General features: G+C 48.9%; 6 protein-coding genes across 6 annotated transcripts; 3 read left to right on the top strand and 3 right to left on the bottom strand.

Moving 5' to 3' along the window:
* Positions 1–835: 835 nt before the first annotated feature.
* Positions 836–2,368, bottom strand: F5147DRAFT_762614 (uncharacterized protein; the record flags this gene model as incomplete). Its single annotated transcript, XM_041440593.1, has 3 exons — positions 836–1,210; positions 1,260–1,857; positions 1,881–2,368. The coding sequence occupies 3 exons, from the start codon at positions 2,366–2,368 to the stop codon at positions 1,172–1,174; spliced, it is 1,125 nt and encodes a 374-aa protein (XP_041290001.1). The 3' UTR covers positions 836–1,171.
* A 1,221-nt stretch (positions 2,369–3,589) lies between these two features.
* F5147DRAFT_776491 (uncharacterized protein) lies at positions 3,590–4,152 on the bottom strand (the record flags this gene model as incomplete). Its single annotated transcript, XM_041441861.1, has 3 exons — positions 3,590–3,712; positions 3,765–3,853; positions 3,918–4,152. The coding sequence occupies 3 exons, from the start codon at positions 4,150–4,152 to the stop codon at positions 3,590–3,592; spliced, it is 447 nt and encodes a 148-aa protein (XP_041290000.1).
* A 674-nt stretch (positions 4,153–4,826) lies between these two features.
* F5147DRAFT_708195 (Alpha/Beta hydrolase protein) lies at positions 4,827–6,709 on the top strand (the record flags this gene model as incomplete). Its single annotated transcript, XM_041438121.1, has 5 exons — positions 4,827–4,857; positions 4,921–5,107; positions 5,189–5,422; positions 5,475–5,648; positions 5,698–6,709. Coding segments are annotated over exons 3-5 (1,371 nt in total), but the record flags the coding sequence as incomplete, so codon positions are not given.
* Positions 6,710–7,705: 996 nt separating this feature from the next.
* On the top strand, positions 7,706–9,744 carry F5147DRAFT_746913 (vacuolar DHA amino acid exporter; the record flags this gene model as incomplete). The annotated part of the gene is made up of 10 exons (XM_041439893.1): positions 7,706–7,834; positions 7,890–7,956; positions 8,008–8,141; positions 8,192–8,298; positions 8,345–8,859; positions 8,924–9,037; positions 9,090–9,181; positions 9,231–9,364; positions 9,412–9,544; positions 9,598–9,744. The coding sequence occupies 10 exons, from the start codon at positions 7,706–7,708 to the stop codon at positions 9,742–9,744; spliced, it is 1,572 nt and encodes a 523-aa protein (XP_041289998.1).
* Positions 9,745–11,708: 1,964 nt separating this feature from the next.
* On the top strand, positions 11,709–14,038 carry F5147DRAFT_762610 (uncharacterized protein; the record flags this gene model as incomplete). Its single annotated transcript, XM_041440592.1, has 11 exons — positions 11,709–11,818; positions 11,861–11,920; positions 12,215–12,300; positions 12,442–12,545; positions 12,635–12,749; positions 13,084–13,229; positions 13,436–13,443; positions 13,473–13,540; positions 13,592–13,682; positions 13,731–13,853; positions 13,926–14,038. 11 exons carry the CDS (start codon positions 11,709–11,711, stop codon positions 14,008–14,010), a joined length of 996 nt encoding a protein of 331 aa, XP_041289997.1. The 3' UTR covers positions 14,011–14,038.
* A 4,461-nt stretch (positions 14,039–18,499) lies between these two features.
* F5147DRAFT_655156 (uncharacterized protein) lies at positions 18,500–21,568 on the bottom strand (the record flags this gene model as incomplete). Its single annotated transcript, XM_041433941.1, has 9 exons — positions 18,500–18,538; positions 18,621–19,831; positions 20,295–20,462; positions 20,502–20,583; positions 20,762–20,922; positions 20,972–21,036; positions 21,064–21,122; positions 21,340–21,448; positions 21,516–21,568. The coding sequence occupies 9 exons, from the start codon at positions 21,566–21,568 to the stop codon at positions 18,500–18,502; spliced, it is 1,947 nt and encodes a 648-aa protein (XP_041289996.1).
* Between the last annotated feature and the right edge of the window lie 1,025 nt (positions 21,569–22,593).

Genomic DNA, 22,593 nt, shown 5'->3' with positions numbered 1-22,593 from the left:
CACTCCCTCCCGGTCGGTGTCTCCAGCCACTCACTCCCAGTTGTCTCCAGCCATTCCTTCCCGGTCGATGTCTCCAGCCACTCCTTCCCGGCCGATGTCTCTAGCCACTCACTCCCGGTCGATGTCTCCAGCCACTCCCTCCCGTTCGATGTCTCCAGCCACTCACTCCCAGTTGATGTCTCCAGCCACTCCCTCCCGGTCGATGTCTCCAGCCACTTCCTCCCGGTCGATGTCTCCAGCCATTCCCTCCCGGTCGATGTCTTCAGCCACTCCCTCCCGGTCGATGTCTCCAGCCACTCTCTCCCGGTCGATGTCTCCAGCCACTCCCTCCCAGTCCATGTCTTCAACCATTCCCTCCCGGTCGCTGTCTCCAGCCACTCCCTCCCGCTCAATGTCTCCAGCCACTCCCTCTTCCTGCCACTTGGCGTCTTTAGCCACTCCCTCCCACTCGGTGTCTCCAGCCACCCCCTCCCGCTTGGTGTCTTTAGCCACTGGCTCCCGCTTGGTGTCTTCAGCCACTGGCTCCCGGTCGGCGTCTTTAGCCACGCCCTTGCGCTCGGTGTTTTCAACCATTGGCTCCCACTCCATGTCTTCAGCCATTCCCTCCCACTCGGTGTCTTCAGCTCTTCCTCACTCGGTGTCTTCAGCCACTCCCTCCCGCTCGATGTCTTCAGCCACTCCCTTCCGCTCGGTATTCTCAGCCACTCCCTCCCGCTCCATGTCTTCAGCCAGTCATTCCCTCTCGATGTCTTTAGCCACTGGCTCCCGCTCCATGTCTTCAGCCAGTCCCTCCCATTCGGTGTCTCCAGCCACCCCCTCCCGCTTGGTGTCTTCAGCCACTGGCTCCCGCTCGGTGTCGTCAGCCACTGGCTCCCGCTCGGTGTTTTTAGCCACTCCCTCCCGCTCGATGTCTCCAACCACTCTCCTCCAGTCTGAGTCTGAAGCCACGCACGTCCATCCAAAGTCCCTAGCCAGGACTCCAGACCAGACCCGCGAGCTCCCCGAAGCCATAACAGGCCCATGAAAGCCTGCAGCGGCTCTGGTGGCTCGACGATGAAGGCTAACGATTGTTGCAAGTTCCGGGGGTCGTGGAGTTGCAAAGCCTGATTCTGTGACTTCAATTCTAAGAGCGCATCCATAAGAGTAGTGCGTTCTGGGATGTCTTGGATCATCAAGCGGAAAGAGGAGTCAGCGAGTAGGGAATGTGGTGCTGTGATGGGTTGTAATCCAGGGAGGTTGCAGTTTGACAAGTCTGAAACATAGTCCCGAATGGACGAGTGGTAGATATTCACGGGATGGCTGCTATCAGCGGGAATATCCATGAAAGACCGTAGCTGCATCAGTGCGGTCGCGACATCTCTGCCTTGACCAGGGCCAAGGAGCTTCGAGATCTGTGAGATCGGCAGAGGGTCTGCAAGGGCAGCAACAATAGACAAGTGCTGGTATGCCCGGCTAGGGTCCGAACAGGTGGCAAGGATACGGTTGTATAACTCATACACTTCCGTCCCAGGTAGCAGTTCATTGGTAAGGTCGAGCATGAGCTCAAGGCGATCCCGGGGGTCATTGCATCCGTCGTCGACAAACTTCATCATTGTAGATGCCACGATGAAACGTCTCCCAGCTCGGTTCGCCAGCCGCCTAAGCTTATCCGCAGTGGGCTGAGGGAAATCAGGATGTCGATTTTGCAACTTCATGAAGGAATACTGTAAGAAGATATAAATGTCATTGTCAACATCTTCACCGTCTAACGAAATGATGCCAGCAACGCTCTCCCCAGAAGTATTCACTGGTATCTCGTGTACCAGTGCGCGCATATCTTCTGTTTGAATGGCTTGACGGATATGCTCCTCCAAGCGACTCGTGAGCAGAATGTGAATCACGGGAAGTTCAGGATCACGAAGAGCTTCCCCAAGGAGGGAGATGAGATCGGCGACAGTTTCAGGTTTGCATTCACTGCAGGATTCTCGCGGACGGCTCTATTCACGTCGTTCCTGACGCCGGGAAAATTGCTCGCAAGCTGGTAAGCAAGCGTCGCAAAGAAATGTCCGGTCGTGCTGCGTTCCTTGGAATTGCGCGAGAAAAAGAATGTCCCCGCGAGCCTTGTTTCAATTTTCGTATTCTGTGTTATTTTCAGACTTTTCATTCTTTCAGCTACAGTGAATGCCACGGCAGACTTTCCGACGCCTGCCGTGCCATGCAGCCAAATGATTTGACTCTTCTCTCGCTTGTCTAACAGTCTGTGGATGAGTTTGAGAAGGTCTACTCGGGTCCCTTCCAAACATTTCGGATGGGGCTGGCGTTCAGGGGAGTCATATTCAGCGCCCAGGACAGCGACCTGGGACAGCTTCTCCCAAGTTCCTTCGGCCATTGCTAGAAGCTCGCCAAGAACTGTCATTCATGTCAGAGAGCTAGAGAGGTAAAGAGGGAAGGATATATTTACATCAATGCTAGTCACTTATCAACGTATATTGATGATAGAATGTGACACAAACGGGAAGTTGGAAAGCTGGAACTGCGTTTGAAATCAAAAGGATTAAGTAGCGAAACGATCGAGCAATGGAGATGTCAACGTTTAGAAGAGATGTTGGGAGTCTCTGAGATAGGATGGACGATTGGTTGCAATTCTATTTAAAGCCTGATGGATGGTGGTTGCACGCAGTCAAGGCGGGCGGATGACGGTCTGGCTGCACTGGCTGTCAGCTGCACAGGAAGAAGGCACGAGGCTGTACAGGAAGTTACCAAAATCCGGAATTGATTATGAACCATACACGTACCGCATCCGACTCGAACACCATATGGAATCCATGTGCATGGTCATATCAACTTTTGCTGTTTTTATTTATAATTTATGTAACGTTGCATCAATGCATATAGTGAACAGAAATGGATCTCAGAGAAGAATACCGCCAGCACCGGGTGCAATTGTGTCCATTACGTCATGCTGTGTTGTTGCCACACGTTCTCGAAGACGTCTACAGCGTGCATCAGGAAAAACGGGAAGTACTTACAACATAGCACCACAGAGGCTACATAAATCGTTGTCAGCAGGTTTCGACCTTGAACACATGTGAAAATTTTCATCCAGGTTATCATGTGCGCAGGGTAGAACAGTCTCAAGTATATTTGCAGCTATCATATATCATACACGACCAAAATTACAATGATTTGAAAAATGCTTGGAGGTCAAATCGAACCTCTCTCCGCTGGAAGCTGTTCCAGACTCGTATGAATGGTATAAAAACAAGACAAACCAACTACAACGCAGCAAACAGCATAAAAATTGTATGTCTTGTTTGACGGCATGGCTAGTTGTGTGCCTGACGTGCATGTAGCTCCTCTGCTTCAAACGAGAAGTTAAAAAATTACTTCAAAAAACAAAGCAAGTACCTCTCACGAGAGGAGTACAACAGACCCAGCACCGGAACCAGCATCAACGCAGTCCATCTTCACATCCGGCAGCGGGTGATCGCTTGTCACTTTCCAAAAGTGTCAATGCAGCATCATCGTGAGTATGTAAGTAGCCTACCAGCACGACAGTACGGAATCCCATCCTCCTTGTGTCCCCGCCACATCACAGGCGACCGCTCGTCTATGAGGTTGGCGAGCGTTTGGAGGTGGCATATGCAGCTGGTTGGAGACCACACGGTCGGTGCACTGCGACGAAATTGGAGTCACAGGCAAATATAAAGAGCGCAACGCATAAGTTCCAGATCTGCAAGAATGTAGAATGTTGTAGCAATTTTGCATGGGCAGTAAGTGCGAACCTGAGCGGTGTACATGTATACCGGCAGATATCTTATGTTCTCGTCAGTGGCTGAGACAGAAATGGTGAATAAAAGCCCAAACATCCAGTCTGTGATCGTCAGGGATAGTGTTCAATAACACTGACAACAAAGTACTAGGCGTGAATGACTCACGCAGGAAAGGCTTCGCGAGGAAAAGCACGAGACAGAGTAGATGTGTGAAAATCGGCTTCAGCGGGTTCGTCGCCACTTTGCGTCCTTTCTTTCCGGTAGCGCATCTCCACTGTGTTTCGTCTCGAATGACATTCACGATGAGCTCCGAGCAACGCAGCCCAAGCGTCAATGGTCCCTGAACGACTGCAATGTTGACGAAGAGCAGAATCCACCCCTCAAGACCGACACTTGACATATAATACGTGATGTATTTGCACTGCCTGTTCTGAAAGAATGGCCACGTTTGTAGGGTCAGCGAATAAAATACAAGCTGTGGAAGTGGTCCCAGATATACATGACGAGTGCGGCCCATCCAGCGCATGCTGCAACGATCGCTCAAAGAGAAATGACAACTTTCTGAATGCTAGGGTGAGCATGCCACGCAAAGGGCTGTATTTTTGTTGGCTTTGTTGGATATCCATCCGTGTCTACGTCAGATACATGACGCATGCACCGGAAAGTATCAGGGTCAATTGCATGTGGTGGTCGAGTGCGGCGGTCAAGTCGAAAGGTGACTCGGAGGAGCTCCACATCAATATTTTGACAGCCCGCATCGCTGACAAAGCGATCATCACCTGGAGGAAGAGCGTGACGCCTAGAATAAGAAGAGGAATCCCTGCGATGGCAACATTCTCCTCCGCCAGTGCAGGTGCCAGGCAGCCATTGATAGTCCGCACATACGATGAGTGACGCCTCGATTGATCAGTCAAGCTTCAAGGCTAACCTCTTTGTAATGTACTGCACACATCTCCGTGCACGGACTGGCTGCTGTCCGTTAATCAAGAGAAATAATAGCAAGAATGAGCTCGAGCTCGGCGACGGGCGTCCTAAAATGATAGAATTCTGATTGCTGAGTTTTAATTGAGGCGTGATGTGCTGCTATGCATGTGAGGAGTACTAGGTGAGTGATGTGTAGGCTATTACACTAAGCTTGGGATTGACGTTATTACTGGACCGTCCTTAGCGTTGAAGCAACATATATGATATGGGAGACCTGACTTGCAGACCAGGAGTACTTCTGTAAATCTCGATGATGTGACCGCCTGGTCCGCGACTCTGGGAGCATGGATGTACATATAGTAAGGAATCAGAGCACGCTCGAATCCATGGCTCGTTCGGATGACAAGCACTGGAGGTTCCAGTGACTAGCAGTAAGTGTAGTTAATGCGCACTCCGAGTCACCGTTTGGGAACGCCGCAGCGTAGACGCCCGAATTTACCATTATTTGCCAGAAATCACAGAAAACATACATGGCGTATATTGACTTTGCGAAGCAAGGTTATGTCTCTTCCTGCAGCGTTGGTCGACCAGAACATCTGCATTGTTCCATCGTTCGCTCTTGAGAATGGGAGGGTATTGCGAGGGGTCCCAGTCGCCTACAAGACTTGGGGCAAATTGAATGACGCTAGGGACAACGTTATGGTCATTTGCCACGCATTCACTGGCAGCGCAGATGTAGAAGATTGGTGAGATTTTTTTTTTTGACAACTCATTTCGGAAATTTTTTATGTATTGCAGGTGGGGCCCTCTTATCGGACGCGGGAAGGCCTTCGACCCTAATCGATTTTTCATCTTCTGTGCTAATATTATGGGCTCACCATATGGATCGGCTTCTCCTGTAACAACTAATCCAGCCACGGGAAAACCTTATGGCCCAGAATTCCCTCAGACAACGATACGCGATGACGTGCGGTAGGTAGTCTTCCAATATCCTGAATGGTTTCTGACCTGATTCATGCAGACTGCATAAACTCGTCCTTGATAATTTGGGAGTTTCCAACGTCGCTGTAGTCATTGGAGGCTCCATGGGCGGAATGGCCGTTCTTGAATGGCCTCTGTGCACCCCCCTAGGTTATGTCCGTCATATAATTCCTCTGGCAACGTCTGCGCGGCACTCTGCTTGGTGTATCAGTTGGGGAGAGGTACAACGCCAAAGCATCTATAGCGATCCGCTTTACGACGACGGGTACTATGACACACAACCTTCAACCGGTTTAGCTGCTGCACGAATGGCCGCACTTCTCACTTATCGATCGCGTGACTCTTTCGAGAGTCGCTTTGGACGTCGTCCTCAAGTTACTCCTGTCCTGGAGTCTAGCATTTTCACACCTTCTTCTATTACACTTGCTGATAAGGATCTCGCTGCTCATAATGAGGGTCACAAAAATGCGATCCGCACACGCCCTCAAACTCAAACCTCCACCGCATCATCTTCACCTCATTCTCCAACAAAAGGGCCGAACGGCACGGAGCCTAACTCATCCCCTCCACTTTTTTCAGTGCAATCGTACTTGCGCTATCAGGGCGCCAAGTTCGTGGCGCGCTTTGACGCTAATTGCTACATCCATATTACCCGCAAGTTGGATACGCATGATATCGCTCGAGGACGAACCTTCATTCTCCAAGACCCCCCATCACCGACGGCACAATCAACTGCTCTTGCCGCTGTCATTGCAACTCTCCCTCCGCGTGCATTGGTGATCAGCGTTGAAACGGACGGCTTATTCACTCCTTCTGAACAAAAGGAGCTCGCAACACACATACCTGATGCAGAGCTCGTAGTCATCTCATCGCCTGATGGTCATGACGGCTTCCTCCTCGAATTCGAGCAGATCAACACGCATATCCTTAGATTCCTTAGGAGGGAGTTTCCAGATTTATATGAGAGAGACGAGGAGGATATTCCTAAGGGGGGCTTTACGATCAAGAAGACGAGCCTGTTTGGAGAGGCTGAGGCAGGTATTACAAGGTGGCCTTGCAAGTTGTAGATCCAAGTCACTATACAGTACATGTGAGCAGCTGCATAGTCTGTGCCCTGGTACCACGTCCGAAATATCTCATTCAGAATGACATGAGAAAATGATGAGTTCATTGCAATTGACATACTTCTGTGACTTCGAGAATATTGCAGGCGTGTTTTACCATACTTTCATCAGGAAAACGTCGAGTCCCCTTTTGGCACTGAACCTTCTCCATTTAGAAATCTCGACAAACTTGCGGCCATCGTCAACAAGTTCTTGGAAGGACTTCACAATGCAACTGGCCTATCATACACGCTCCTTGCTGGTGGTCCCTCCCCCGAATCTGCCATGGTGGTTTAATTGATTGCTATAGGTTAGTTCATCTGACTCGTCTGATATCTCAATACATGTTTACGGTAGTTGACGTTTTCATGTTGGCCTCACAAAGCTGGGGAACGATTTCAGTAACTTGCGTCTGCGCAGTCCTCATCGCATGTATCTGCCCTCGCTTCTCCCACTGATAATGCGACGGTGCTGCCGATTCTTCCCCCATCCACGCAATCAGATTCTACCACAACTCACATCGATACCACACGTACTTTGCTAGTATCGCATGCCTCCCACACGATAGCTCCCACTTCTCCCACTGCTAATGCGACAGTGCTGCCGACTCTTCCCCCATCCACGCAATACAACGAAGACTTGGGTGAGGCTAATACGCGAATCTAATCTCCTCCCACTTTGACTACTGAGGCAACGACGAAGACTTAGTATATATCGTTTGTGGTTACTAATACATGTTTTATAGTAGAGGTTTAATGCATACCCGCGGGTTTACTGCGATACCCGCGCAATCCGTCAATACCCGTTTGGAAGCTCGTACCCGTTGATACCCTTGGGTACACGGGTAGGGGTATATGACAGGGTAGAGCACCCGCGGGTTTACCCGTGCTATTCCCTATCCCTTTCCCGTTCCCAGTCCGAGCCTCTCTTCATTGGGGACAGAGTATGACATCCCAGGAGACAAGCACACAAACGCATATGTCGGGTTCAAAATCGTCAAATGAACCCACCAAGCTCGATATAGAGCATGCAGTGGTTGAAGACGATCCTCGAATATGGTCGAACGCGAAAAAGGCGTGTCCTTCCCTCTTGATTTTGTAACAGCAAGCTAATAGATCACATCGTGCAGAACGTTGTAGTGTTCATCGTATCTGGAGCATCGATGATCGCGGGTTTGTGCGCGAATATACAAAACCGTGAGTTGTTTCCTTAATACCATTGCAATATCGGCTGGACAGCCAGGACAGCCGCCAATGCTCAAATCGAGCAACAGCTACACACCAATAGCGGGGACATCAGCCTGAGTTTGTCTCTTTACATTCTCGCCCAAGGCAGTTTTCCTATGATTTGGAGCGCAATCAGCGAGATAAAGGGCCGCAAGGTTTGGATTTCTGTGTCCTGAGTGTCACTTGTTAATATCGCCGAGCTCAGACGGTGTACCTTTTCTCCTTAGTACTGTTTACACTCGGATCAGCGATCGTGGCCGTATCCAGTACCATCGGTTTTGTTATCAGTATGCGTATTCTGCAAGGCATAGGGTAGGGAAGTCCCTCAGTCCCTTAATTCCTTGCTCACATGGAGTAGGGCAAGCGCAGTTCTCACTATTGGAGCTGCCACTCTGGCTGATATATACGAGCCGCATCAACGAGGAAAAATGATGGGTATCTTCTATGCTGCACCTCTTCTCGGACCCTCATTTGGGTCGATTATCGGTGGTGCACTCACACAGGGCCTCGGTTGGCGGGCGATCTTCTGGTTCCTAGTCATCTGGGGAGGTATAATATTTTCGGCATTCCTTTTCTTGTTCAAGGATACCTTCCGGAAGGAAAGGAGCACAACGTACCAAGATGCATTGAAGAGGAGGCTCCGAGAACAACAGTCGTCGGAAGCAAAGGACGGCTCGAGAAATATCTCAGAGAAGGAATCACAAGTGAATGAAGAAGACCAGACGAGTTCAAATGACATTGAAGCACAGCCGACGGTCATATCAGCATCAGCCATCAGAGAAGTACAACTGTCCATTGTTGATGTCAACCCTTTCCCTCCATACCTATCGGTCATCAGCCGTAAGAACAACATTGCTATCTTGATAGCATCAGGTGAGTACCCCCAGTGGTCCTTGCTGAAGTTGTTTCGAAGAAATCTGATGCCCTCTTGCGCGAGGTTTAATTCATGCATTTTGCTTTAGCATTATGTATACATGCGCAAGAACATTGTCGATGTATTATAATTACGACGCTTTGAAGACCAGCCTCGTCTTACTTGCCTATGGTATTGGTAGGCGAATCACGAGCAAATCACGAGCACCTCCCTGACGCATCTATCCCAGGCTCTATATCCGGCAGCATGTTAGGTGGACGTTGGTCCGATCGGACACTTGTTCGGCTAAAGGCAGCGAACGGAGGGATCAGCTTTCCAGAGGTGAGGCATTATCTTCAGCTCGACCTGTCTCTAACGCGAATTCGTGCAGATGCGCCTCGAGAGTACCAAAGTCGCCATGGTGTGGTTACCTCTTTCTGTGATTGGATACGCTTGGGTGTGCCAAGAACGGGTCAACATCGCTGCGATGTGCGTGATGCTTTTCCTCGTAGGATTTCTATCCATGTATGTTTCTTTCCTTTCACACCGTCTTTTGCTCTCATCCGCGATAGATGGATCTACGCGAGCACGCTGGCATACATTGTCGACGCAAACACTGGTCGCTCATCGACGGCGGTAGCGACCAACAGTTCTTTCCGTGGTCTGTTTGCTTTTGTTGCTACTGAAATCGCTGTTCCTTTACAAGTGAGTCGACGTCATGATTGCTTGCGGAATATCAGATCTGAGGTTGGTTTTAGGATAGTATTGGTGACGGTGGTTTGTATACCCTCTGGGCGGGGCTGATGGTCATTACTAATTGTATTATCTTATTGGTATTGTACAAAGGCAGGAAGTGGAGAGAAGCTAGTGCTGAGCGGGAGAAGCGGAAGCTGGATAGCAAGTAAATGATCATCATGGCTTTTGAAGTCCCGATAGTAGACCATAGGTGAGTATAGATGATACTAACTATCACGTTACTGTTTTACTAGCTGTGTAGAATTAAGGCTTGTTTGCCGTCAATTCAAGTTGATGCATATGATCGGTGTCGCGGAGTCGACTGTCATCGATATTATGTAATACAACAACTGCCAGCGACGTTGTTAGCGTTAGAGTTGACGAACCACTTTCAATGGTCGTCCATACAGCAGTATTGAAATTGAACGTGCTGATCCTCGGGTCTGGCTTGGTTCAATATTATGCGTCTTTCGCACCAGATTCCCGAGGACACATCTGGCTAGACGACTCCTGGGGGCCGGGGCACAAGTAGAGGCCGCCGGTGGGTCGTAGGTGAAGAACGCTAACGGCACACTTTCAGCGTCTGAGATTGGGGGCACTGGTATTCGTACGCGTGCGGGGATGAAGCGCCGCCGCGGGTTGCCTGGTGTGTGGGTGCAGTGGGGCGGTTAAATTGATGCTGTGATGATAAAGTGACTCCCTCTTCCTTCTTCCTGGTTTTAATCGAAGTTTGCAGGGATAGACACGTGCGGAATGGGGTTGGTTTACTGGTACTTCGGATACTGGACCCTTCGTTTGTACGTGCATGCTCGACTATTCGCATTTTTTTTCTTTTTCATCTTCGCTTTCGTTTCATGCACATTGTTATGGTATGGCATACATATGCTTTATTGATGTCGTGTCCATGGGGTATCTCAGATCTCACTGGGACGAAGGATACGAGTAATTTACTTGTTCTAACTCGAACTTGAAGAATATATAAATGTAATTGTTGATGACGGTCATGAGTTTCGTCAGTGTTGAACGTTGAACGTTGGACGATCAACATGTGTGCGCGAGCCTGCGAGTAAACCATGTTGACTAGGATCAGGGGCTTTTTTGACACCGGCAGGTTAGTGCTGGGGGCAGAATTATTTGCGAGCAATTGTGCCGGCATAACCGGCAGAAGCGGCAGAACCACCACTTCTGCCACTTGGCAAAATTTTCAAAGCTTCACAAGGCTATGTGTATGATTATTAATGTATGAAACACCATTAGAAGACATCAGCACATCCACATCCCACTGTCCGTTGTCGTGTGAGGTGTGATCATAGTTTGACATTCTGCCGGATTCTGCCCGCAGAATTCTGCCATCTGCCGAGCAGAACTTCACCAGTTGGCAGAATGGCGGACTTCTGCCCACAACACTAGGTCACTCAGTGACCGTACTAAGTCCCCGGTTCGAATCCGATGTCCGCATACAACTTTGGAATCAACAGACATGATATGAAGCGGCACCTACCAACCAAACACGTTCAGCGATGGATTGCAAAAAGAACGAAAAGATGCGAGGGAGAGAGGAAATGATACGCCTCAATAACTACCAGTTAAGCCTCGCCCTTTCAGCCGTGCGATGAGTTTGAACTACTAGCAGTGTCTGAGTCTTGTTCTTTGTATGCCAACTTGAAATTGCGGGTCTTTAGTACTGAGTACTGAGTACTCATCAGCCTGTAAATTACAGTGCCAGACTCGACGTTGTTCTCAAGATGTTTGGATGAGTAGACTCGGCGACAAAGACAACGATTTGGAACCTATATTCAGCAGTGTTGTAAAGGTTATTGAAAGACTGAGAATTTCAGGGTACGTGACGCTATACGCAACAAACATTCCAAATTCTAAAAATACACAAGCGATGTGAAAGAAAAACTTCAACATCACCAAAATTATCGAATTCAGAGATCACATGATATATTGAATTTTCTGACGCCGCCAATTACACATACCTGTGATATCCGACATTTGAAATATCGTATCGATACAATGACATCAAACATACCATCTGTCAGACACAAGTCATCCAGTAGAGTAGCGGTCAGCCAGATATCAGACATATCCAGATACATCCAATGTATTATGTAGAGTAATACAACGAAAAATGGGTGAAACTGAAGTAAAGTACCTAAAGGGCGCCCGCCGCCAGAGCACTAGTGTCGGTGTGGAAAGCGTTCATGAATTGCAAGTTGTTGGTACATCAATGGAAGCGAGGTATGAGATAGGTGCTTGATAGTAACGACCATGATCGAACAGACTTTTACAAGGCAGCATTCCAAAGGATAACAATAAATGGGTAGCATTCAAGACTGTCAGGTATTATTGACCAAAAAAACCCTTCACTCTCCACATGGTGTCCAAGGAAGCAAGCTGGGGAATCTGATTAGCAGCGTCATCTGGGGTTATGGTTTATTGATTTGATGACTCTGAGAATGCTTACCAGTTGAGCAAAACCTTCCTCTCCGATGACTTGTGCTACGATGGATTCTAGTTCTGCATGGGATAACTTGTGAAGGGCTGGAGTGTCATGCAGTCACTGATGCAACAAGCTGGGCTCGAATTGAATTACAAACTTCTGATAGTTGACTTTCCAATTGAACTTCATTGAAGAGATCATGTGACGCTCGAGGGCAGTGGAGGCGGGGGCATCATGTTCAGACTACTGAGAGTAGACGAGGATGGTTGGGAAGAATCAAGTAAAGAGCCTTTGGTAGAGTAGATGGAGCTGGGCAGTGCTTGGCATTGGGTGGACTTTGGGAAGATTATCCGAGGTGTTTCTGTAGGTATAACAAAGGTGCTGTCGTGAGATGGTGTAGCCATGGATGTCGTTTTCATAGAACTGCTGCTCAGAGCCACAGGAGTAAAATTAACTGGCGTCGATAGTGCGAATGCTGGTAAATTAGATTCGGATGATGGATTTCCTGAAAGAAGTGTAGTCGGCGTGAGTCTGAACGGAGCCCCACTCATTGATGGCCGAGCTTGTGAAACAGCTGTGAGTATAGTACCTTGATGGGGAATGTTGTCAATAAGGCCTGTCGTAGCTACAGGAGGGATGCGAGTGACCAGAGGCTGCAGTTGCGGATTCAATCTACAAGGACAAACAGGTTGGACGGCATCGATAAACTGAGCTGTGCTTGCTGCAGTGGTAAATGTGATCTGAAAACACCGATATACCTGAAATGCTGCTATCAAAGTTCCATATAATTTGAAGGCGAACAGAGACAAACTTTCCCGCAGAAGAAGTCTTCGCATCCAAGTAGAGGTTAATAATGGGTTTGCCATTCTGCATATTTGAGAGCACAAGGTAAGTTTAATGGAAAGCGGCATGGATACGAAGAGGATGCGGCAAGTCACGTGGACAGCTTCGAGTGCCTAGTCAGACTCATAGTCTGTGTGATGTTCAATCCTTACACCGCTGAGGCTGTTCATCAGAGCCTAGTTGTGCGTGATAAACACGGACAATACACGCACCTCTACAGCTTGCAAGGAACTGGTGCAAGCTTTGTCAAACAAAGCACCTAGTGGCAAGCATGTAGCGATGAACATCATAACGAAGTCTGGAGGACAGGATCAGCACTTGAGCAACTTGCATAATGCGAAGCTGTGCATAGTGCTTGTATTGGTGGTATGAACGGACTGGTAGTGTACTAACTGAAACTTAGAACTTTCTGTAGATGACAGTCACATGACTGTGTTTATTAACACAAACAACATGTCAATAATGCCACACTCGATCTTTGCTTGTCTTTCCTTAATCTTTTGATTTTATCTTTCTTTCCCCCACCATCATCATGGCGTGTTGTAAACGCTCTAACTCAATTGCCTCATCAGGCTCATCAGTAAGTATCCTCGTGTAGTTCGAACTCAGTATCATCCGTGGCCCTTGTACCTCCAAAGAGGGCCTCAAATACCAAGCTCAATATTATCATCAAGAAGGTGAGTGTATGCGCATATATGTATATATTATGTACTTATCTCATCCATCAGATGGATCCAGCATCGTCTACTCGCATGGACTGAAATATCCTTCTAGCATGCTTTTTCTGTCCAATCAGAGATTTTCAGAGGACACCGACAAGTGAGTTTTTTTTTGAAATTCACCTCACGTTAATCTAACACTTCGCAGAGCATTCAGTGCGAAGGTTAACTTGACCGCATTCAGACTTCTCACATGTCTATGGGCCGGAGACCCACCAGGTCAAGACTACGACAATGACCAGACGTGTTTGGTGGCTACTTGTTGGAGTGGGTGAGTGTTTTTTTTTGGTATTGTTTTAGGTGTTATTGACCTACTCATAGATCACTCATATTCCTGTTCTAGTGTCCATTCTCGATTACCCACATTCGCATACATAAGCTCAGAACAATACACTCAATTGTACCTCACTGCTTTGTACTACCATTAATTTAATGCATCACATTGTTATATCTGAACACAATTGCGATATCTGATGATTCATGGATCTGAGCGACATTTAAATGCATTATGTACATAGCAATGTTTGATATATCGGTACACTAGCCTAATGCCAGACTATAGTCATATGGCAGTCGCAATGTCAGAATTGAGTTTCCTAACATTACCTTACATTGAGACCTTGCACCAGATACATATGGCAGGTATGGTGGCTCCGACATGGTAATATATGACCATCTCTGGATTTGGTAATTTTGGTGATGAACGCGCAAAAAAGGACAGCAAGACATCCAGTGCATAACTTCGACAGTTTCAAACCCAGGACTGAGATGACCCTGTCGTTTCAATGAGACATTCCTTTGTGTGCAGGTTAGGTGCTGAACACACGAATTCATTCAGAACATACCTGCGCAAGTTTCTGCCCTTCGGATAACGCAAGGAGGCAGGGCTGCAAGCCCTTCAAGCACCACTGCCTTTCGAGCCAGGAGAGGAGGCGGCGATCCCAAAAGTGTTTAAATACACAGTTGAGCCTGTCATCCGTTGGACTTGGAGCTCCGAGTCGTGAGAGATGGAAGACCCAGTGTTGGCATGCGTACTTCAAAGCATCAGAAGATGATTGACCCCGCTCCCGTGCTTCGGTTGTGTAAGGATTCCCATTCTCTACGCACCGACCATGCTTCTAAAAAGAAGACGCTCGAACCATGCGGTCGACGTCATCCACGTGACTCACTGATGCGAAAAGTGCAACTTTTCGCATCTGAGTTTACGTGGATACATTCCTTTCCTTTCATTTCTCTTACTCTTTCATTATCTTACCTTGTGCTCAGACTTCACGATTCCTGTTTCTTCACCGATATCTCTCAACTCGCCATATGCTCCCTATTCTTGTTCCGGCCTAGTCAAGTACTCGAAAACGTATATATACTACTCATGTACACTCATACCTACAGCGAAATCCTACAGAGAATTCCCCGCTGTAGAGACTCATGCCTCTCATTGTGCAATATGGCAGTTTTCACTGGGGAGTACATGGCACGAACTTGTAGCATCACTCTGTGTGCTACCTGCAGCTATCTCTATATGAGGCACAGCTTTCCCGCGCAACGCGCGCCATGCGCGCGTACCTTTCCCGCGCTTCACGATGTATATGCGCGCGCGCTTTCCCGCGCTTGAGCGCCCTATAGCGCCAGCCATCCGGAAGCATCCATCCACTGTCCACCAAGTTCCCTAGTGCGTATATTTCCATTTCTCACATTTGCATATCATTCCATCTTTATTTTTATCATGGACCCTTACTTACATATATCTTTACATACCTTACTCGGTAGCGCTTCGGCTCCACATGACAGCGCTTAGGCGCCATACTTAAGCACCAGCAGTACATACTATGACTTACTCACTTACTCTCCCACCAGAACGACAGAGGACTTACTGGTTACTACCCACTATTTACCTAGCAGAACATAGTAGAAATCTATTTGTTTACACCTCGCATCTCCCTTCTCTTGTCTTACATCATATCATCACCTAAGCAAACTCACTCTTACTCTCTCTTGATTCCGCATACACGCGCGCGCATTCCCGCGCTTCGCGCATTCTCGCGCCTCGCGCGCACCTGCGCTTTCCCGCGCTTCGCATTGGCCAACCAGTAGTGCTTTCAGCGCATACCTCTAGATCCTTGCTGCACTCGCTTCCCCTTTAGGGTCGAACACTCTTGTCGTCTCAAGTATAGCAGACTAGGCAACGCGCGACCTTACAACATTTATAGATACAGTCAGGAGCATTGTTCGTGCCTCGCTGTATCGTTGAACCTTCACCGCTCCAAGTACGTTCGAAAAACGCCTCCGAAAGAACTCTCCTCTAGCCTTGTTATCACTATCTTCGTGTTACTCGCTGACACGTCTAAATCTCTAACTCATTTTGTTCGCAGTTCCCTGCCGAACTCATACTCAGCCTTACAGTTGCGAATGTCGTGAACGCGGTCATGGCATGGATTATCTCGATATCTGGACAATCTTGTAAGGATGCAGAGGTAGAATGATCCTGGGGCCTTAATGCCAGGAATGCTGGAAACATCAAGAAGTCTGGTAAGCTCTTAAACTCCTGGATTGCTTGGAAAGTTGGAGGGAAAGGCAGTTGTGGGGTGATTGTGCACTCGCTGATTGCTTCCAACATGCTTGAGAAGCCTTCCATTGTTACCCAGACAGGCGCCGCAGGAGTCAACTGCCATGCTTGACCATTGGGGGTCTGTAGCCACTCTCGTCCTCTCTCAGTCTGCAGCCACTCTCGTCCACCCATGGTCTGCAGCCACTCTCGCCCGCTCAGCGTCAGCAGCCACTCTTGTCCACTATTCATCCATAGCCATTCTTGGCCATGTTCGGTCTGCAACCCACCTGGGGTCCGCAGCCACTCTTGTCCGGCTGGAGTATGCAGCCATTCTCGCCCACCTGGGGTGAGGAGCCACTCTTGTGTGCTCTGGCTCAATAACCACTCTTGCCCACTCTGGGTCAGGAGCCACTCTCTCCCATGGAAGGTGTGCAGCCATGCATGCCCGATTGGAGTCTGTAGTTCATTCAGGATCTGTAGGCGGTCACGCTCACTCTGGGTCTCCAGCCACTCCCTCCCGATCAATGTCTCCAGCCAGTTCAATCTGCTTGGTGTCTTGAGCCATTCCCTCCCACTGCTTGGTGTCACCAGCCATTCCTTCCCGCTCAGTGTCACTAGCCACTCCCTCCCATCATCTGTCTTCAGCCACTTCCTTCCGCTCGTTGTCTCCAGCCACTCCCTCATGCTCGTTATCTCTAGCCACTCCTTCCCATGTTGTGTAGTCAGCCACTCCCTTGCATTCGGTGTCTCCAACCACTCCCTTGCATTCGGTGTATTTAACCACTCCCTCGCGTTTGGTGTCACCAGCCATACCCTCTCATTCGGTGTATTCAGCCACACCCTCCTGCTTGGTGTCCCCAGCCACACCCTCCAGCTTGGCATCTCCAGCCATTCCCTCCCACTCTGTGTCTTCAGCCATCCCTTCCCACTTGGGGCCTCCAGCCATTCCTTCCCACTCGGAGTCTCCAGCCATTTTCTCCCACTCAGAGTCATCAGCCATTCCCTTCCATTCCATGTCACCAGCCACTCCCCCCCGCTCAATGTCACCAGCCACCCCCTCCCATCCTGTGTCTCCAGCCACTCCATCCCACTCAGTGTCCCCAGCCACTCCCTCCTGCTCGGTGTCACCAGCCACTCCCACCTGCTTGTTGCTTGATACGACCATTCCCTCCCACTTAGCATCTCTTCCAGCCATAACCCCCCACTCGGTGTCTCCAGCCACCCCTGGCCCAGTGTCTCCAACCACACACTCCCACCCGGTGTCCTTAGCCACATCCTCCTGCTTGGTGTATTCAGCCACTGCCTCCCATGCTGTGTCCCTAGCCACTGCTTCCCATGCTCTGTCTCCAGCCATTCCCTCCCACCCGGTGTCTCTAGCCACACCCTCCCACTCAGGGTTTCCAGCCACACCCTCCCACTCAGGGTCTCCAGCCATACCCTCCCGCTCGAAGCCTCCAGCCACACCCTCCCATTCGGTGTCACCAGCCACTCTCGCCCCCTATCTGCATCTAGCCATTGTTGCCTGCTCTCAGTGTCCAAAAACTCTCGCCCACTCTCAGTGCCCAGCCATTGTTGCGCATCCCCAGTGTCCAGCCACTCTCTTCCATTTCTCTTCAGCCACTCTCTTCCAGGCGCGGTTTGCAGCCACTCATCATGGGTCTGCAGCCATTGTCGGCCACTCAGGGTCTGAAGCCACTCTTCACCCCTCTGGGTCTGCAGCCATTCTTGGCCACTCAGGGTCTGTTGCAGCCACGCTTGTCCTGTCGAGGTTTGAAGCCATTCTTCCCCGTGTCGGCTCTGCAGCCACTCTCCTCCAGTCTGAGTCTGCAACCACTCTCCCCCAGTCTGCTGCAACCATTCTTGCCCAGTCTGGGTCCATAGCCAGCCTTGTCCGTTGATGGTCTCCAGTGAGTCTTTCCCGCTCCAAGTCTCCAATGGCATGTACTTGTCAGGTTCTTCAGCAACTTGTTGCCGTCTTTGAGTCCACAGCCACCCTGGCCCACTCTGCAGCCACCCTTGCCCTCTCTCGGTGTGCAACCAAGTTTTTCCCATGTGGGTCTGCAGCCAATCTCCCCCACTCCAGGTCTGCAGCCAGTCTTCCCCATTCTGTGTCCGCAAATAGTCTTCCCCACATTGTGTCTGCAACCACGCATGTCCATCCAAAGTCCCTAGCCAGGACCGCAAACCCAACCCGTGAGCTCCCCAAAGCCATAACAGGCCCATGAGAACCTGCAGCGGCTCAGGTGGTTCAATGATGAAGGCTAATGATTGTTGCAAATTTCGGGGGTCGTGGGGTAGCATAGCCTGATTCTGCGACTTCAATTCTAAGAGCGCATCCATGAGAGCAGTACGTTCTGGAATGTCTTGAATCATCAAGCGGAAAGACGAGTAAGCGAGTAGGGAATGTGGTGCTGTGATGGGTTGTAATCCAGGGAGGGTGCAGTTTGAGAACTGTGAAACATAGTCCCAAACGGATGAGTGGTAGATATTCACAGGATGGATGCCGTCGGCAGGAATATTCATGAATGATTGTAGCTGTACTAGTATGGTTGCGACATCACTGCCTTGACCAAGACCAAGGAGCTTCGAGATCTGTGAGATCGGCAGAGGGTCTGCAAGGGCAGCAACAATGGACAAGTGCTGGTATGCCCGGCTAGGGTTCGAACAGGTGGAGAGGATATGGTTGTATAGCTCATACACTTCGGTCCCAGGTAACAGTTCATTCGTTAGCTCGAGCATGAGCTCAAGGCGATCCAGGGGGTCATTGTATCCATCGTCGACAAACTTCATCATTGTAGATGCCACAATGAAATGTCTGCCAGCTCGGTTCGCCAGCCATGTAAGTTTATCTGCAGCGAGCTGAGGGAAATCAGGATGGCAACTTTGCAACTCCGTGAAGGAATGCTGTAAGAAGATATAGATGTCATTGTCGACATCTTCGCCGTCTAACAAAATGGTACAAGAAATGCCCTCCCCAGAAGTATTCACCGGTATCTCGTATACCAGTGCGTGCACTTTTTGAATGGCTTTACGGATATGCTCCTCCAAGCGACTTGTGAGTAAAATGTGGATCACAGGAAGATCGGGATCGTGAAGAGCTTCCCCAAGGAGGGAGATAAGATCGGCGACGGTTTTGGGTTTGCATTCATCGAGGGCATCGATGACAAAGACCAGAGGCGGACAGGCACGTAACCTGAATTGCAGGTGCCGGAGAGGCTGGCGAAATAATACCTTCATCTGATCACAAAGAGATTTGCTGGAGTCTAGAACGGCAGGATTCTCGTGAATAGCTTTGTTCACGTCGTTCTTGACGCTGGGGAAATTGCTCACAAGCTGGTAAGCAAGGGTCGCAAAGAAATGACCAGTCGTGCTGCGTTCCTTGGAATTGCGCGAGAAAAAGAATGTCCCCGCGAGCCTTGTTTCAATTTTCGTATTCTGTGTTATTTTCAGACTTTTCATTCTTTCAGCTACAGTGAATGCCACGGCAGACTTTCCGACGCCTGCCGTGCCATGCAGCCAAATGATTTGACTCTTCTCTCGCTTGTCTAACAGTCTGTGGATGAGTTTGAGAAGGTCTACTCGGGTCCCTTCCAAACATTTCGGATGGGGCTGGCGTTCAGGGGAGTCATATTCAGCGCCCAGGACAGCGACCTGGGACAGCTTCTCCCAAGTTCCTTTGGCCATTCCTAGAAGCTTGCCAAGAACTGTCAGTCATGTCAGAGCTGGAGAGGGAAGGATATATTTACAACAGATATTGACGATAGAATGTGACACAAAATGGGAAATTGGAATAGGATACGTCGAGGAAGCACTAGTTTGGTTTAATGGTGTAACTGGAAATTGTGATGGTGATAGCTATCTCGGAGAGGACAGCAAACGATGTTAATTGAGGAATCGATGTTAAGCTGTAGCTTCGTTTGAAGTCAAAAGGGTTCAAGTGGTGATGGTAAAACAATTGAGCAACAAAGATATCACAGGATGTGTGAGATGGAATGGACGGAACTTGGTAGTAAGTTGAAAAGATAAACGAGCGCTTGTCTGCTACAGGAGTCCGATCGGAGGACACGAGGCTGCGCAAGTTGCACAGGAAGTTTAGGTAAGTACTAACCAAAATTCGACTCGGAAAATGTCAAAGTTGAATTCCAGGCGGCCTACTAGTACGCGTACTGTCATCCATATTAAATAAACCATGTGCTGGTGGCACTTCACGATATGACGTGTTGGAGGGGAAAGCTGTATTGGAGTCCAAGTCGTCCAAGCATGAATGTTTGCCAAATTGCTGAACATTGAATATATATTGAACACCCGCGAAGCTGGAGTGAGCTTGAATGTGACCTATCATGATATCGCATTACAATGACATATCCTTGAAACATTCTGCATCTGGTGTATTGATTGAAGGGTTCAGATTCAAATCATCATCGACTGGATCCTTGATGTCAAGAGCAGGCTTCGTCTTTTGCACTTAGTAGTGGTGGTACCATTCTGATTCAAGTAGCCTCATACACACATAATATCGTGTATCAATACAAATACCCCACAAAAGGATGCTGTCATAAAAATGGAGGTAAGAACAAAATGCACAAAGGACAAAGATATCTACTCATCATCACTGAGTGTCAGCCTGTATTCACCTGTTTGCAACCAGCACTCTGAGCCCTGCCCAGCTGCAGCCACTCATCTTCATCCATAGATGTAGGCACAGAGTTGTCATATGCTGCAGAGCTCAAGGGTCCACCTAGAGCTGGTGAGGCGCCAGCTAGCCCTGTCTCTGCAGTGACAACTCTCCAAAGTGCTATGGAACACTTTTTCTATATCCTCAGTGTCTATGTATACCCACGAACCCTCCTGGTTATACGTCTGTGCGTTGTTGAACATGAGCTCCCAGTCCTCTTTGTAGTGCATAATACTTTCGTATTATCCAGTATTACCTCACTTTCGAGGTGTGGACAAGGCAATCGGATGTGTGATTGACTGATAATAGTTGGGATAATCCTGAAAGCCACTGCAGCATGGAACCAGACGCCTTCTACTCACTCTCTTGTCAGGATTTAGACACATGAATGTTTATGGAAACCACCTTCATCCGTCATATCAAACTCTTCTGAGAACGCGCAGGATCACATACAATATTGCAGACCAGCTATGATATCTCTTGAATAAGTTTTCCATCAGTTTTGCGGTCTACCTGAAATACATAAAGAGCACTTACCAGCTGGAATCGTCTAACGACAGTAAGAGCCCCACCTTGACGCTTCAGGTAGACTGTCAAGTTACCATTCTCTGCCCAAGGACTGACTATCGCTGGAAATGGGCCGAAGCTGTGCACATAACCATAAATGGGTAGAATATTTGTGTGCTTGAGGTTAACACATATCCTGAGTTCACGCTTTAGCCTTTATGAAGTGACACCCGGTGGTGTCAATGACAGACTCGAACATTTAGACGGAAAGACAGAATCGACAAACCAAATAACATGATGTTGCTAAATCTGGAAGGTGGTCCCTTGTTGGCCTTTATAAACCCCCGCGCCATATTTTATTTCTTCATCTCTTGTGCTTGGGCATGTGCAGTCACCAGTGGGGCAGGTGGACTCCCCCACGTAGGCGCTCCGAGAAGGCGACGGGTGAGATCTTCAACAGCAAGAGAGTTCTACTGGAATATTGCATTCGTGCTCTGCTTCGGATGGCCTCAAGTCTACCTTATGCGTCCTTTAGTAAGCTAGCACAGCGCATTGCAAGGTCGATAATGAGTGGAGGTGTTGATCAACAAGTTAGGTCAGGTAGCAGTATGGCTGTGCAGTGGTGGCTGACATAGTTTGCGTCGTTGTGGCTAACATGATTTCGACTATATTATGATCGCGATATATGACTTCTCTAATCGGACTGCATCGTGTACTTTTCACATACAAGTTGGACATGTACGTCTCGCACTCTCTCGCTGACTCATGACTAGGGCCAAAGTCGTCTAATCAGACGAAAGAATATAGTTCCAGCTTCCTCTCTTAACATATCACAACAGAATGCATGGCAATCAGAGGACTGGTAAGTTATGTTGTCTTAGAGTCTGTTCGGCCACCATTATTTGCGCAAGTTAGAATTTGGTTCTGGCTTTGCTAATCGTCGGAGCTTGAACAAGATGTCACGCTCCGATAACGCTTACTGTATGCCTTATCCTACTATCAATCCAATGCCTCTTGATCCTGATTATGACGAGGACGCTAACGAGGACAAATACGACCTTGTGGAGGCAGAGGATATGGACAACGATGCAGAGGAGAGTGATAAGAAGTATCTGGCATGCATCATGCAGATGGCCATGCATGCTATGCGCACAGTCATTACAGTCCTCAACACAACAACTACCGCGCTCGAAGCTTACTCAAACACCTACTACGACAAAGAGCCGTATCATACCTCCGCTTTGTCGGGGACTGCATGGGTCACCGAACTTCTCACTGGACACC

The sequence above is a fragment of the Suillus discolor genome (genome assembly GCF_016758755.1).
Source record: "Suillus discolor strain FC423 chromosome Unknown F5147scaffold_49, whole genome shotgun sequence".
Lineage (NCBI taxonomy): Eukaryota > Fungi > Basidiomycota > Agaricomycetes > Boletales > Suillaceae > Suillus > Suillus discolor.
Note: the sequence above shows the minus strand (reverse complement) of the source record. Positions and strands in the feature narration are given on the sequence as shown.